We start from the raw sequence: 16,343 nt of genomic DNA, 5'->3' as shown, positions 1-16,343 counted from the left end.
ACTCTTGGAATCCATTTCATCCCTTCAGAATTATTCCTTTAACTTTTACACGCACATTGAATGTTGAGGACATGGCTTCATTTATTTTAGGGCTGGACTTATAAAGTTTTGGTTGCCATCTCTGAAGTCTATTGGTTCTATAAAATGTATTCACCCTTTTCATTTGCAGATATTGATGGAGTTATTACATTTCTCACACTGACTCCAGTGGGTGTGTATATTTTACATAGAGTGTTGCTTGTGTGGTGTTTAATATTTCATTTCTATATTCATTTGTGTTGTTTTTGGCCCTATAATAAATAGTATATTTTCAGATACTGCTGTCTAATTGAAATTCTTGGCATTTCACTGTGTGGGCTCATTGGGGGCCCCTTATCACCCTCGCTCCTCCTGAGATTTAGCCTTGACTGCCCTCCAAGCTACCGTGAATTGGTCTGGGTGGTTTATAGTCATAATGTAGAAAAAAAATGTCGACTTACAAAAATGTAGAAAAAAAATGTCGAAAACCTATACATATACATTTTTAGAAAAATAAATGTCGAAAAAAAAATGTCAATTAGCACTATCAATAAATAAATAAACAAGAAGATTATAATTTACTAGGGGGGTCTCCCCCAACCCTCCTCACCCAACACCCCCCGGCCACCCCCCACCACCCTCTCACCCCTCATACTCAACACATTTTAATTATATATATATTTTTTTTTTGAAAACATTCTAAAAAATGTAGAAAAAATTTGACATTATTGTTTTTCGACATTATTGTTTTCTAAAAAACAAAATTGACATTTTGATTTTCTACATTATTGCATTCTACATTATGACTGACCACCAGTCTGGGTATCTTACCAGAAGTATTCATCTGTTCATATAACAAGAGTGGCCTCCTAAACATCTGTCCACCGGTAGCATTTAAAGATTTCAGGTAAGAAGAACTTCCATGGGCATGGAACATCTCCATGATTTGGGCAACCCATTGTCCTATAGGCCAATCTCTTTATTAGACACCTCTTTCAAGATTTTTGGTCGCGCAGACCTGGAACAGTGGATTCTGAGAGCAAGGCTTTGGTAAATATGTATGGCCTTGGACCAGGTTTGGGGACTCGTGTCCAAGCCCTTAACATGTACCTGGCGGGAGCATCCTCTGTTTTTGTGAGGGGTGAACCACTCTACTTGGCGTTCATGGACTTGAGCACAGCATTCGATAAAGTAGATGGTGTTGTTGTGGAGAGTGCTCAGGTCCATGGGCTGCCCAGAGGAGTTAGTGAAAGTGTTGCAGATTATTCATGAGAACACCTCCGCCTGTGTGAAATTTGGTGAACAAGGGCAATGCACTGGTTTCTTCGAAGTGGCATCGGGAGTGCGCCTGGGGTGTGTGGTAGCTCTGGTGTTATTCGCTCTTTATATTAATGATCTCTACCGGGCATTGGTGGAAACTAATGCTGATTACCTCAGGCTGGGTGGATTTCTGCTATCAGTGTTGGCCTATATGGATGACACAGTTTTGATCGCACGCACCCCTATAGCAGTACAACATCTAATAGACACCTTTACTTTGTTTATGTCAAACCTTAAGTTAGCCATGAACTGTAAAAAATCTGCAATAATGGTCTGTTCAAGCAGAGGCGCCAGACTCTTAAAACTACAAAAAATGTGGAGCTGTGGTGAACTAATTCCCAGGGTAGATATATTTGATTATCTTGGAGTTATTTTTAGTGAAAACTGGTGGGGGGATTCACATATAGAGAAGTAGTGATTGAAGAAGAGGCAAGCCCTCAGGGGGCCTGTCTCATTTTCAGAATATGTGCTCATAGCAGCCGATCAAGATGATTTTGGAGGTGTACAGAGCCCAAAACGAAGGCTGCAACTAAATACGGTGCAGCTTTGTGGGGCATGGAAAAAGTAACCCCAAACGAAACACTAGAAAGTACCTTTTTAAAAAAGCTGCTTGCTCTTCCTAGTTCAGCACCCAATTCTGCTGTACATATTGAACTTGGAATCCCCCATATCAGGGACGAGTGGCACATGGCTCCTCTGTTCCATTGGCTGGCGGTGTGGTCTAATCCAAAGGATACCTTAACACACATGTTTATTACATCTCTGACCACAAGTCTAAGAAGGCGTAAAATACCTTGGCTATCTTATGTCTACAAGTGCATATTTCAGCTGAATGCTCAAAGTTTGCAATGTACATCTGCACTCTTATTACTGCCTGTGATAAACAAATCGACGCAACTGTTTCACTCAATCAATGTGTCTAATAGAGAAACAACTGGTCTCAGTGTTGAATCCAACAGAAAACATATGCTTATCTCTGGCCTAGAAGGCATTCAGCCGTATCTCCTGCATAGCCATAAGCCCACAGATCGTTGGCCACTGACCAGGGCATGTTTTAATTGTCTATGGCTCAGGTCAAGAACAAAAAAACAGTCGAGCATGGAACAGCCCATAGTTTGCCCGGGATGTAACTGGACAGAGGAAGATCCCTGTTAACCAAGACATTAGGAAGATGACCATTCTACCTTTGCTCAAAAACACAGGTTTTTCTCAAGTTAGACCGGCACGCAAATTGTTGCTCTGCGCTGAAACTATCCCAGTGGCTTGGGGCTGCCTAGAATTTTTAAGAAAAGCTTGGTATCGGTGGAAGAAACTGTTTGAAAGATGATATAGTACATGGATTATTTTTATTCTGACGCTTTCTAACACATTGTGTGTAGAAACATGATTTTATAAGGCTTGTTTTTAACAGGAATAATTATTGTTGGAAAATGTGTGCATTGTTGTTTGTTAAACGGGTTTATGGATCCTTTTCTCCGAATAAACTTTATTGATGATGATGATTAAACCCAAAAGTAAGAACTGGCCACTAAGAGATGTAATCTGACTCTGAATATAGATTTCTTTGGGCCTCATCACGAGTTGGGATGTCGCCCTTAAATGCGGCAGTAACAGTATTACCGCTACCTTTATAGGCTGGCCCTATCACGAGTTGGGTGCTAAATGGCCCGTTTTACCTTCATCTTTTTTCTGGTGGTGAAAATCCAATTTAGCACCCTGTATTACAGCCGGCTGTATTAGCGCACAGTAGTAGAGCTGAAAATGCCAACCTGTGATCCGGCGATAATACGGCTGGCTCGGTGGGTGCTAACACTATTATAGTCGGGCGGTATTACAGCCGGAATACCGTCCAACTCGTGATGAGGCCTTATGTGTCCATGATCCAGTTTACAGGACATCAAAAAACTCCTCATAAATCATAATTTCCTTTTAATTATGAAAGACTTTGTGGAGGTTTTTCGATGATAATGGTATGGGATGCCAGGCTTCTGGTTGAAATGACCACATTCCATACTGGATGAGTCAGCTCATGGAAAGTTTTTGGCCTTAATTCCCAAATTATCCGTGATTCCCTTGGTGCATATCACAAAACCTAATAGTGGTCTGATAAGGTACTAGGAAGAGCAAACACTTCCATTTCTTATGCCCAAACTTGTATCACAGCTCGGTTCAGTTGTTTTTCAGTCATAAAGATTAAAGGCAGAAATTGAATTGTATATCTCTTTTGCCTCCATTTTCATTAACTACATTGAGGTCAGGTTATACTCTTCAGAGGTTTGAATCCTCTGCATAAGCATCCAAACAACAATAAGACTGTAAGTAGAAAATAAAAGAAATGTCGAAGTAAGGTTCTATAAAAATGAGAAATTGACTTTAACACAGCCAACTAGCAAAACTGTAAAAAAAAAAATATTTTTTTATTTTTTATTTGTTTATGGTTATAAAAACCTTTACAAATTTTATCACAATCATACAACATAACAATCAACATTAAAAGAAAAATACAATAATTCCTTTTTAACATATCATAGATAATGCAGCCTAGAGATATATAACACAAATTTAAAGCAGAAAAATTCAGGCAAGAATGAATTGAATCCGTGAAAATTAACAATCAAAGGATAAGGTGGGCAAGGGTGACCTAACCAGTCTCTTGTGCCAAAGGTTAATTCCTATGGCTCAATATACCTTAGAATGCCCATAGGGCACCTACTCCACAGCTGTATTACTTTACCCTCCTAAGGAGGCTTAACAGTGTCAAGTAGGCACTTCTCATTTCAACAAAAGTAGAAGATTTGGTTTAGGCATCTTGATGTGGCAAGTGGGTCAGGCTTAGGAGGCAACCAGGTGTGTGAGTGTCAGGAGTCTGACTACAATGTCCAGTCTCAAGACAGACTCCACTTCTTCTTGAATGAAAAAGTACAGTGCTGAAGAACCACACATGCCAGGAGTAATGCCTGTGAAATTGAAAAAGCTTTGGGTTCTGAAATTCATTCACTTGCAGAATTGGGACTCGTGTCTGCCCATTTCAAGAGAATTAAGATGGTAAATGTGACTTGCAGGACTCTTGCCTCAAAAGTGGAATTGGGAGTCTTGGGTACCACTTATTTTGCTCCATTCAAGCATTTGTGTCTTCCATCAGGTAAAATCTCTTTCCCTCAAAGGCAGATTGAGGAGAGGGCCTTCAACCCCTTATGCAAAAACGATGTGTTATCCTCTATGCAAGGGGACGAAGAACTGTCAATAGTTTCAACATATATTGAAAACAATGAGTACAGAACATTCCTTATACAGTGGAATCCTCACAGCGGATTGGCTTGTACGCATGCCCTTTTCCAAGAACCACTAAGGTCACCGTCCCCAGCATGATCTCTCTGCTGTTGTCAAAACCAGAGTTCTATACCTGTAGGAAATCATGAAGAGTACAAGTATGTGATGGGAAAGGTAATTCACAAGGTAACATAATGTTTCTTCCGTGAGTCACTGGCTTGTCAACTCCTCTTTAATGCCCCTCACACTTGTCTCTTACAAATCAAAGCATCTCGTTTTTAAATATCGCCTCTGAAAACACTTAGCAGATTCCTTTAAGAATTGCACATGGTCCAGTCCTTCTCAGGGAAGCACACCGTCACGTGGGGTGAGATGTCAAATAGTTACAAAAATCACAAAACATTTCCTGAGTATGGCTTTTCGGAATATATGGAAGAACGTACAGTGTATATGCCTTTCGTCTGCTCAACCAATGAGTGGAGAGCCAAGATAGGCAGACAATATATTTATGTACAACTTCTACATTGGCAGTAACTTCAATTGCTTTTGCATAACTATATACTTATTTTGATGGGATCTAATGTATCTTTAATTCAAACTGGCCTCCAGGTTGTAGGTAACTTCAGTTCTGCTACCATGAATAAAGGGTCCGCTAAAATGATTGCAAGTTAACCTGGAAAACAGGTTAAAGATGTGAAGGCAGGCGCTCTGTTACCAGTCTTTAGCTTCTCCTCCTAACACATGTTTTCATGTCTTCATCAATCTTCAGGGAGGCTGAGTTTCTGTGTTTTTTCAGGCAGGTCTGCATTTCTGTTTCAGGTGTAACAAATTAATTAGCTCTGAGGATTCTGGTACTTGTATTTTTCACACTTGATTTTGCTGGCAGGTGACTGGAAACAACTCCCTCCACAGCACAAATCTTCCCTTTGATGGGGGAAGGGGGAAGGTCATGGTTGTGGCTCTCCAATGTAAGGCATGATGGCCCTGCTGCACTGCCTTGTGAGCCCGGGACTCCTGTAACAATGTTTAAAGATGTGAAGGCAGGCACTCTGTTACCAGTCTTTAGCTTCTCCTCCTAACGCACGTTTTCATGACTTCATCAATCTTCAGGGAGGCTGAGTTTCTGTGTTTTTTCAGGCAGGTCTGCATTTCTGTTTCAGGTGTAACAGATTGATTAGCTCTGAGGATTCTGGTACTTGTATTTTTCACACTTGATTTTGCTGGCAGGTGACTGGAAACAACTCCCTCCATAGCACAAATCTTCCCCTTGATGGGGGGAGGGGGAAAGCCATGGTTGTGGCTCTCCAATGTAAGGCATGATGGCCCTACTGCACTGCCTTGTGAGCCCGGGACTTCTGTAACAATGTTTATAGATGTGAAGGCAGGCACTCTGTTACCAGTCTTTAGCTTCTCCTCCTAACGCACGTTTTCATGACTTCATCAATCTTCAAGGAGGCTGAGTTTCTGTGTTTTTTCAGGCAGGTCTGCATTTCTGTTTCAGGTGTAACAAATTAATTAGCTCTGAGGATTCTGGTACTTGTATTTTTCACATTTGATTTTGCTGGCAGGTGACTGGAAACAACTCCCTCCATAGCACAAATCTTCCCCTTGATAGGGGGAGGGGGAAAGCCATGGTTGTGGCTCTCCAATGTAAGGCATGATGGCCCTGCTGCACTGCCTTGTGAGCCCAGGACTCCTGTAACAATGTTTAAAGATGTGAAGGCAGGTGCTCTGTTACCAGTCTTTAGCTTCTCCTCCTAACACACGTTTTCATGACTTCATCAATCTTCAGGGAGGCTGAGTTTCTGTGTTTTTTCAGGCAGGTCTGCATTTCTGTTTCAGGTGTAACAAATTAATTAGCTCTGAGAATTCTGGTACTTCACATCTTTAAACACTGGAAAACAGGTTACCATTTTAAATCTGCACATTTCCAAAAAAAGTTAAAAATTAGATTTGTCCTACATTTGTTTCTGTGCATATTACAGATTGATACTTGAGAGGCCAGTTTAATTATGCTTCCAGGCATATTCCATCTACTGCTAGGAGGATCCTTCTAGCAGATCTGCCAAGAATAACACGTATGCCCCACGAAAGTTACCAAAAATCCGTTGGGACTGCAGTTTTGAAATCGAGGTCCATTGTTGCTCAGCAGGAATGATGTATTAACAGACTGTTAAAAAAAAAAACATAACATATGTTCTCTTACATTACAATGTGAATTTCACATGGTAATGAATAGGTATTTTATGATAAGGGGCTGCTCCCTTATGCAAATGAGCTTTTAATAAAAACGCTTGATGTGAAAATGCTACACAGTTTTTGCATATTAACATTTGGGTCATGAGGTACCCTTGTGTCTCAAACGTGGCCAATTCCAATTTGAGCTTCTCGTGTGTCTGTCAACAGTGCACACCAGAAGTGCATATGTTTCCACTATAGGAATGGGAGTGGTTATGTAACATCCTCACATAGTTTGAAAGCAGTGCTGGTGTGGCCGCAGACATTAGCAAACGAGCACCTGTGCAAACTGTGCATATTCAGCAGCAGCCACATTCCTGCAAAGAAACCAAGTGCACTTTACAGAGCAAAAATCAAAAATTCTCAGGACAGGTTTCACAGATAAAACAGGGTTCGAAATTGAGGGGAGCTGGGAGCTATTTAGCGCCTGCTTCTAGCATAGTAGACCCTGGTTAGCTTCCCACCAACAGCTACCAGGAGCTATTTGTGGCTCCTCTGGCCAACTGGGGACTCCCAAACATGTAAGTGTGACATTAACTTTTAGTATCTGAGAATGTTAATAAACAAGAATTAGAACACAAGTAATATACATCTAAACACAATGTTTCATACAAAATGGACAAAAAGTTAATGGAGCATCTCTGGTAAATCCTGGTTCCCCTGCAATAGCTCCTGCCTGTTGTGTCCTGCATGGACACGGTTAACCTTGCGTTACAAGGAGCCTCGTCTCGCCGGAAGGAACCAATAAGACTTACACATGCTCGTGCATGTGCAAAAGGGGATTTGGTGCGTTTGCGGCATAATGTAAACGAATACAGACAGAAAAGCACACGTTATTCCCTGCTCCATGTCCCTCATTCCAGCTCAGCACGTGCAGCAGCTATAGGCCCTTCCTAAGGGGCACCACAGAGTGAGACAGGATAACTGGCAATGAGGATGGAACTTTCAACTTCGTCCTCAACGAGGTTGATGAGCAGTCTTCTGACAAACTTGTCAGGGGCCTTTTCATCATACACGGCCATGTACTTTTCAAATCTCCATAGCCATCCCTCCCATCTTTGGCCTAGGGCTTGTTCATCACCCATGTCAAATGGGCCTGGTCGCTGGAAGGCAGCAGCACTGGGCCCTTCATCCTCGGAAGCGTTACTTGCACTCCTCTGCCTGTCTCTCTCTCTCCATCCCCAGGCATCGTGCTGCAAGCAGGTGCTTCTCAGGTGCTCACTATTGTTGAAGTGTGCCCGGTGTTCACAAGGGTTCAGTCTTTCTTGTCTCTTCACCTCTGATTTTATTTTTTTAAATGGGGTGCAGCAATCCCATCCTTGCCACCAGTTATTCTGTCTTACAGGATACTGCCTACTGGATGATGCCGACACCCATGAGCTGGTTTTAGCTCCTGCTCATCGAATCTCAATTTCAAACCCTACAAAAATGTTGCCAAAGTGCACATGTCTAATTACTTCTTGTAGGTTCATATCACTCACAAGGGCACCAGATTCTTTCAGCACTTTCAGTTGCAAATTATCTATTTAAACATATTTGCTGCTAAGGAGACTTCTCGGTCACTCAAAGAGATCAAAAACCTTGTGTTGTGGTTTGCTGCCTCAAATTGACCCTCTTCCCTCCGTCTTTTGATTGTTCCCCTAATTCAACATATATTTCCAGGGGTTCCATTTTGTGCTTCCATACACTCTCCCTCGTATATGCAATCAAACCAAACATGTTGTTTGCTTGTGGGCAACAGTAACTAACACCGTTTTTTGTGTTCTACTTTTTGTAAAGAGTCAATTATTTCTCATTTTCCTTTTACAGCATTGAATTGGGACCAGAGAAATTACCCTCACATTCATTTGAAATCGATCACGAGGATGCTGATAAAGATGAAGTAAGTGCATGGCTATGCTTACCCCCATGTCTCAGATTCGAATACTTTAAATATGCAATTGTAAAAACTTCAGTTCGTTGACAACCTCCATTTCTGCTTTTTGATAGACGCCACTGCATGCTGCTATTAAAATATACAAATGTCCATTTTACTTCTTCCACTTAGAGGCATGTGTAAACATATTTTTTTCCCTGTTCGTTTTTTATTGCCCAAATTGAGAAACAATGTTTCACTTTGAGGCCACATTTTACAGATACAAATAATTTGGCATTATTTAATGGCAGACGGCCTACTATCTCTTAAGGGACTTAGGTTAACCTGTGTGGTTTTCTCGGGATACCATTTGTATAATGTGTGGCGCTCTATTGTATTATTTAGCCAGTGGAGTGAGCTAGAAACACATTGTAGGAATCATATAGCGTATTACCTCAAAAGTGGAATTAATCACTGGCTTGGCCCAAAAGGGGTGATTTTCAAGAGCTGAGAGATCTTTCTGGTTGCCTATCGATAAGTACGTAGATGGGTTTAATGTGCTCTCATTTAAGGGTGTGATCCAATGCAGAAGCACATTCTGTAGACCAGAGTAAAAGAGGAGGGAAATAACCATCTGAGAAGTCTGGAGGAAAGGCGAGTTTAAGCATCCAACTCATCTCTGTGCTGTTTTTTCATTGCACATTAGAGAGGCTGTCAGGGCGGTACTGCCCCACCGGGACACCGGGACACCGGACATTGCCTGGTAGGCCTCGGGGTATAGGGCTTCTTTGGCAAAGGAGAAGGATACAGAAATTGAACTACAACAGTAATCGCATTGTGAACATCCAGCCAGCCTGGGTGGTTCGCATTAAATTGACTGCTCAGGCATGCTGCACATTTATTTTCTTATCCAGAAGGGCTGAGCTGACCTGACGCTGACTGGGCTTACACAGCGCCTTCGCATGAATAGGGGCACCGGCCAGGGAACCACACATGCCCTGCCTGCTGGTTGCAGCTGGTGGTGTAGCGCAGGTGCAGCAGCAGGGCGGCCAACGTGCACTGGCAGGCAGCATGCCTACAGTGTTTGCCCAACAAGTGGCACTGGCGTTCAGGTGAGATTAGAATGACAGAGCTTGGTGGAGGTTCCGATTATGGAGGCATAATAAATGCATTCTTGCACACTGTTCACATTCACACGTTGGAATTGGTGGTTCTGGTGGGTGAGTCAGGTGTACAGTGTACTGTTGTTAGGTTGGCTGACTGGCATGGGCTGCAGGGAGCAGCTAGACTGCCCAGACAGGCAGCTCCGACCCAGTGACCGACCAGCTCTTGTGGTGGGCCGGGGTGCTGCCCGCCCCTCAGTGTTGAAGGCCGGGTGATTTAACTGCGACACTTTTGAGCGTGTGTATGACACTTTGGAGTGCCTCCCATTGGAACTGGTTAGGCATGTTAAATTATGTCTATTGGGTGTATTGGATATTCGAATGTAACCAATAGATACAATCTGTTTTTCTTTCTGGACATACATGATAACATTTCCGAAAATAAAAAAATACCATACCTGTATCTAGAAGAAAATCTTCAAAACCCCAAAATGCCACAATTGAATCTAGTAGAACCCATCTGCAGCTGCCGGGCTAGAGGAAATGTTTGCCTTGTTGTATAATTCTTGTTTTAATTAAGTGAGCGCATGAGGCATGCTCCGCACTGCGGGCAGACCCTGGCATCATAGAGCTTCCTTGAGTAGACTGCATCTGCGGTTTAAACATAAAGTCCACTTCTGTCAGGGAGTATTTTGGGTCTAGGTCTTTTAAAATTATTTTTCGCACACATAGGTATGCATTTTACTGTGGTTAAAAAAAAGAAAGCCTCAGCTCCGGATTGTTGTTTTGAAATGTGCTTCTCTGTAACATTGATAAATCCCAGAGAGCGCAAATTATAGTTAAGCAGGCCAGCCAAGGGCCTGGTCCAGTATGATTTTGAATGAAAAACGGTACCTGAAGCTGGGGATGTGAACTGCAGGGAGAGAATGGGGGAGGGTGGAGACGTGCCAGAGGCCGATATTTCTCTGGCCAAATATGGGGAGCATTCAGGCAGGTGGTTCTGATGGTTTTCTGGTTTAAGTGCTACTGTTATGTCTGTGCTATCGCTCGCCTCGGACTGTGCCATGTTTTGTACATAGGCTCAAGAATGCTGGTATGTCTTTGCATAGGTATAAAAACATGGGACCTGATTCGCAAAGCCTTTGATAATGAGATGCACCCATTGAAATTGAAAATCCTTCCTAAATCGGGCTCAGTGTTTATAAAGTATTGTTTTCCAATATACTTTTCAAAACATTTTAAAACGGTGGAGGAATGCATCTGGAGGTGTAAATTAATTTGACGATGTGATAATACAAAGCTGGCCTCCTCCTCCTATTGAGACCCTGTTTGTGCCAACTAGGCAGATTCTTCTGGAAAGCATGCATGGAGAGAACACAAACGACAGGGTGATGGTGGCCCTTAACCTCAACCAGGGTAATGCCTCGTAACGATAACACAGACATAGAACTTTACTTAACAAGACAGAAATACGACACTGACTGTCGGCTCTGTCTGTGCATGCAGTGTTGGACTGGGGCATAACATTGTCTTGGGCAACAATGAAAAAGTGTCCCAAAGTTGCAAATGGCTATTCATTCCTTTTGGGACACACTGTTTGATTAGTACCTAAGGGGGAGGTTTTAGATAAAATGTGATGCAAATTGTGCATTTTAAAGGATATTTATTCAGCAACATTGATAAAAACTATTAGCCGCACGGTGAAGTAACTCATCAAACTGGGCCACATGGGTCAACAATTGACCCACTTTCATCAAAATAGGAAGTTGGTTGGCAAAGGGCGAATGCTGTGGTGGCATATCTTCTTCAATTTTGTTTTAGGAAAACGTTGCTAGTTACTATCCCCAATTATTGTGCCTGTCCAATAGGAACATGACCCCATACAGACATCACACTTTTACCAAAATAACTGACCCACACACACATTTCTTGTTTTTGGTTCAGGCATTGCCCTATATGCCAGTCAGAGCCTGCCCCTGGCCATGGAAAGCCTGACTGACCTATTGCGTACAAGTTACCCACTTCATGTGAGCACACAACATGCCTGTTTGACTTCATGTGACAATGTGTGCCAAGTAGGGCCTCTAATAATTTGTGATTGTGTGTCTTTGTTTGTAGCTATGTTGTGCATGTGTGTGTTTGTTGTGGCATACACATGCCAAGGAATAACTTCTCCCTCTGTCATTTCCTGCAATAGAGCAACTCTCCTATGTCTCAGGACAGTACTGGCCATCGTTACATTCTGCACTGTAGCTAACTTTTAATATGGTGTCTAGTATGTGACTAAACTTGAACCACCTGGTCCTATGTCAACAACAATGATGTGTGGTCTCTGCCTACTCACTGCTGTGCTGGCTTAGCATGCTGGTGGTTTACTCAGCAAAAACAAATTTGACAAAATACAAAAAAGCACCTCCCTGAATGGCGGCTGTGAACAAGAATAACACGGGGTATTTATGGACCTTCGTGAAAATAAGTAATTGACTGATTCAAGTGTATACCAGTGAGAAGCTGCATGCTTATTGGCAGACACCATCAGAGTAAGTTGGACACCTTCCATGATGGGGGCTCCACAGAGTCCCACAGTGCATGAAGCGGCTCTTCCCAAATAGCTCCTATTGCAATATTTTCCAAGGTTTTTGGCGGGTGTGTAGTGCAACAATCAGCATATGTCACCTTCATTGACACCAAGATAGGCTTTTAAAGGTCTGGCTTGGTGTGCATTTTTTTATACAAACTCTTAAGTATTTGCGGCAGAAGCCCTCTGAGCGGTCATGTGTGTCACATTGCACATGACATGCTTCATGAGTTGCGCTTGCTCTATGTTCTTGTGTGATGTTATTTGACAGGCCAATGGTGTATTTTGGCATGCATCATGTTTTGACTTTGTGATTCTAGTGTGATTGTGCAGTGCTTGGTCAAAGTGATGTCTGATTGGCAAGTGATGTGTGTTTCATCTGAATGGCTTGTGGTCTGTTGTGCAGGTAACTTTGTGTAATTCTTGAAAGTGATTTCAGGTATAGTGTGTTTTCCGCAGAAATACTGGAATGGTACATTTACCCAAGTCAATGGGTCTATTGTGAGTCAGATGCCCTATATAAGGAGGTGAGGTGGTGATCACCTGAAAGGTGGATGGATGATGGGTGTAACAGACACCGGTTGGTGGGGGTCTTTTGGTAGAAGACACATTGTACATGACTCCCCATGGATTGTACATTCACAGGGTGGAATGTACCATGGAGTTGGTTGCAGACATGCACAGGAGGGTAATGAAATGTCGGTGTAGTTGGAAGGTGCTCCCTCTGTTTCTATGTTGAGGAGGTGGCGCTTCAGTTAAGATATTATGGACTCTTTATTTACTGTGTTTTGGGTGTGAAGGGGGGGTTTCTGCTGCTTGGATAGCATTTAGGGAGGGCAGGGATGTCAAGCATTGGGAAGTCTGGGATCTAAGCACTTAGGAATTGTACTATAGTGGAGGCTTGCAGGAGGTGAGTTGTAGGAGATTGTGTTCACACTTGCTGTTTTAGAGTACACAAACAGTCCTTTTATAATACCACTAGGCTTTCCCCCCCATAACCTCACACCCAGGACCATTGCATCTGAGGAGCCAAAGCCTTTATCCCACCGGGTTGTCTCTACTGTGGGCGGTTATCCCTTCTTTACCATAAAGATTTTCACAGGTACCAAAATGAGTTGTGCTACATATCCCCTGTATGAATGGGCAACATATTTTCTCCACTGTTCAACAGGATTCCCTTGATTTCTCCTTGGTAATTTGCATTCACAATCCCACCCAACACCTGAATACCCCTTAAGGCTAATTCAGATCTGGGGCAATCAATCCCACATGGTCAGAGGGAATTTGTACTCCGATCCCCATATCAATCACCACAATGCCCCAGGGTTCCAATCCAATTTCTTTTCTTTCATTCAAATCCAGCCCAGCAGACTCAGGAGTGGCTTGATAAGGAGCTAAAGCCCCAGGAGACATTTCCCAATAAAACAAAGTTTCTATAGCTCCGTTTGGTTTCATTTGTATGGCTGGTGTTAACATGCGCATCAGAGAAGTCACCCTGTTTGCAATGGGGCGATTATTCAAAATCTGGACCACCTCCAACAAACGTTTCCGCCACCCCTTCAAGGTGGCATCACCTGTTTTACGCAATTGTTCTTTCAAAATTCCATTCATTCTCTCAGTCGACCCCAAAGCCTCATGGTGGTATGGGACATGAAAGATACTTTGAATGCCTTTTATCCTGACAATAATCCAGAAGCAATTTTCTCTTAAAGTGACCCATTGTCACTTGTGAATCTGTAAGGGTACTCCATAGTATACAGCCACTTGATCCAGCAATTTAATCATATTCAATTGTGTGGCTCTTTTGCATGGCAACACCATCAGGTAACCAGAATACATGTCCACAATAGTACACGCATATTGACATCCTCGACTAATAGGTAAACGACCGATATAATCGATCTGCCAAATTTGTCCAGGTAATTTACATCATTTCAATGTACCTCGAATTACATAAGGAATAGACCTCTTCTGATGCTGACACATGGCATTGTAAAATCACTGTTTTCACAATCTCCAATAGAAGGCTAATTCCCCTATCTTGTGCCCACCTGATAGAAGCTTTTTCTCCGGGATGCCCACTTTTCTGGTGGGACCATTTAGCAATCCCTTCCAAATCATCTTCCTCAGATCTCGCATCCATGACTGCAATTTTGGCATGTTCGTCTGCAACAGAATTGAACCACCGTTCTAGTGAGTCTGTTGCACAATGTGCGTCTACATGATATACAGTTACAGCTGTAGGCGCTAGCATTTCAGTGATATCTTGCCACAACCTTTTTCCCCATATTTCTTTGTTATGAACCTTCCATACATTCTTCTGCCATGTGGGCAGCCAAACTGTCACTCCATTCACAATAAACCAGGAGTCCATGTAGATATTACAAGAACCATAAACGTCTTGCTTCAAAGCCTGATACACGTATAAAAGTCTGCATACTTAATAATTTTCCCTTTTCCAGAAGTAGTAAACACCTTCTTCAGTTTGGGATTGTATGCTGCTGCTTTCCAATGCCGCTCAGTCCGGACATATTTGGCTGATCCATCTGTGAACCAAGCGTGTTCAACTTATTCACTTGTTAATTCACCATATGGGATTTCCCATTTTACCGGGGATTCACTGATTTCTGTCCTCTCTGTAGATTCCAGGTCTATTAGCGGCACTCCTGCCACTTGTTTCATTTAATTCTGTGACTCCCCCTTTCCTGTTTTGGCATGGTCTTGTATGTTCCACTCCCATTTAATAATGCTATCCTCTTGTGCATGCCCTATCCGATGTGTCTTAGGGGAGCTCAATACCCACTCCATAATTGGGATTTCCGGTTGGATCAATACATTGGGACTCATTCGGAGTTGGGCGCAAAGGGATTACCGTCACCGGTAAGGACACCGGTGCCGGTATACCCTTTGCGCCCTATTCCGAGGTCCCTTAGCGGGTCCCTCCTTTAACGCCTGGTCTGACCAGATGTTGTGGACGGGACCCGTTAAGGGACTTCGGAGCTAATAACGGTACCGTAAATTGCGGTACTGTTATTAGCTACTTCCGCATTCCCATTGAGCCCTATGGGGGCTGAAATGGGAAAGGGGAATGTTTTTTTCAGTGGGGACTTACCGGTCCCTCCAAGGTCGGAATGGACCGGTAAGTCCCCATTGAACCAACCCAGAGGCGGTACCGGTATGGGAGGCAGCCATGGAGCTAATTGCTCCATGGCTACCACCATACTCGGAATGAGGCCCATTGTGTCCCACAGTCATCTGCTCAGTATCCACGAGTGCCCAATAGCAGGCTAATAGCTGTTTTTCAAAGGGAGTATATCGGTCACCAGCCTCAGGCAAATTATGACTCCAAAACCCTAAAGGCACCCGCTTCCTGTCCAGCTATTGCCACAAACTACTAGATTGCACAGATACATTCAACTCTACCTCCGCTTCCCTCATGGGTTATAAATCAAGCACTTTCTGTATGGTATCTTTTGCTAGCTAAAAGGTTTTCTCTTGCTCCTCACACCATTCAAGATGGAATGTCTTGCGCATCACTCGGTAGAGGGGCATCAATATCTTCCCCAAATGCGATATATGCTATCTCCAAAATCCAAACAACCCAATGAACTGCTGAGCTTGTTTCTTGTTCGTTGGGGTAGAGAACTCCAGAATCTTTTGCTTGGCCTTTGGCACCATTTCACAGTGTCTTATGCCATTGTATTCCCGAGAAGATCATGGTCTCTGCTGGACCCTGTGTTTTAGCTTCATTAATTTCCCCATCCTTCCTTACGTAACCCTTCCCTGATAAGTTCTAGGTGCGTTTGCATGTAATGCACAATTTGCACATCGATCTTACACAGAATTTTGTCTAAATGCCCTGCCGCCAGTCGGTGACAGATGGTCTGACTGTGCATGTATCCCATTGGCAAACATTGAAAAGTATATTGCCTCCAATTACAGGAAAATACAAATTGCTCCT

The 16,343-nt window shown here is 42.9% G+C and overlaps 1 protein-coding gene across 5 annotated transcripts in view; it reads left to right on the top strand.

The window, feature by feature from the left end:
- Positions 1 to 16,343, top strand: part of DOCK10 (dedicator of cytokinesis 10) — a 2,208,289-nt gene that overhangs the window by 653,538 nt on the left and 1,538,408 nt on the right. For all 5 annotated transcript variants that reach the window (XM_069618176.1, XM_069618179.1, XM_069618177.1 and 2 more), the window contains exon 5: positions 8,656 to 8,728. In XM_069618176.1, the coding sequence (XP_069474277.1) occupies positions 8,656 to 8,728 (73 nt within the window). The remainder of the gene's footprint in view (positions 1 to 8,655; positions 8,729 to 16,343) is intronic.

This window comes from Ambystoma mexicanum, chromosome 10 (genome assembly GCF_040938575.1).
Source record: "Ambystoma mexicanum isolate Mex_15411 chromosome 10, UKY_AmexF1_1, whole genome shotgun sequence".
NCBI classification, from domain to species: domain Eukaryota; kingdom Metazoa; phylum Chordata; class Amphibia; order Caudata; family Ambystomatidae; genus Ambystoma; species Ambystoma mexicanum.
The sequence above is the reverse complement of the archived record's forward strand: the minus strand, read 5'-3'. Positions and strand labels throughout refer to the sequence as shown.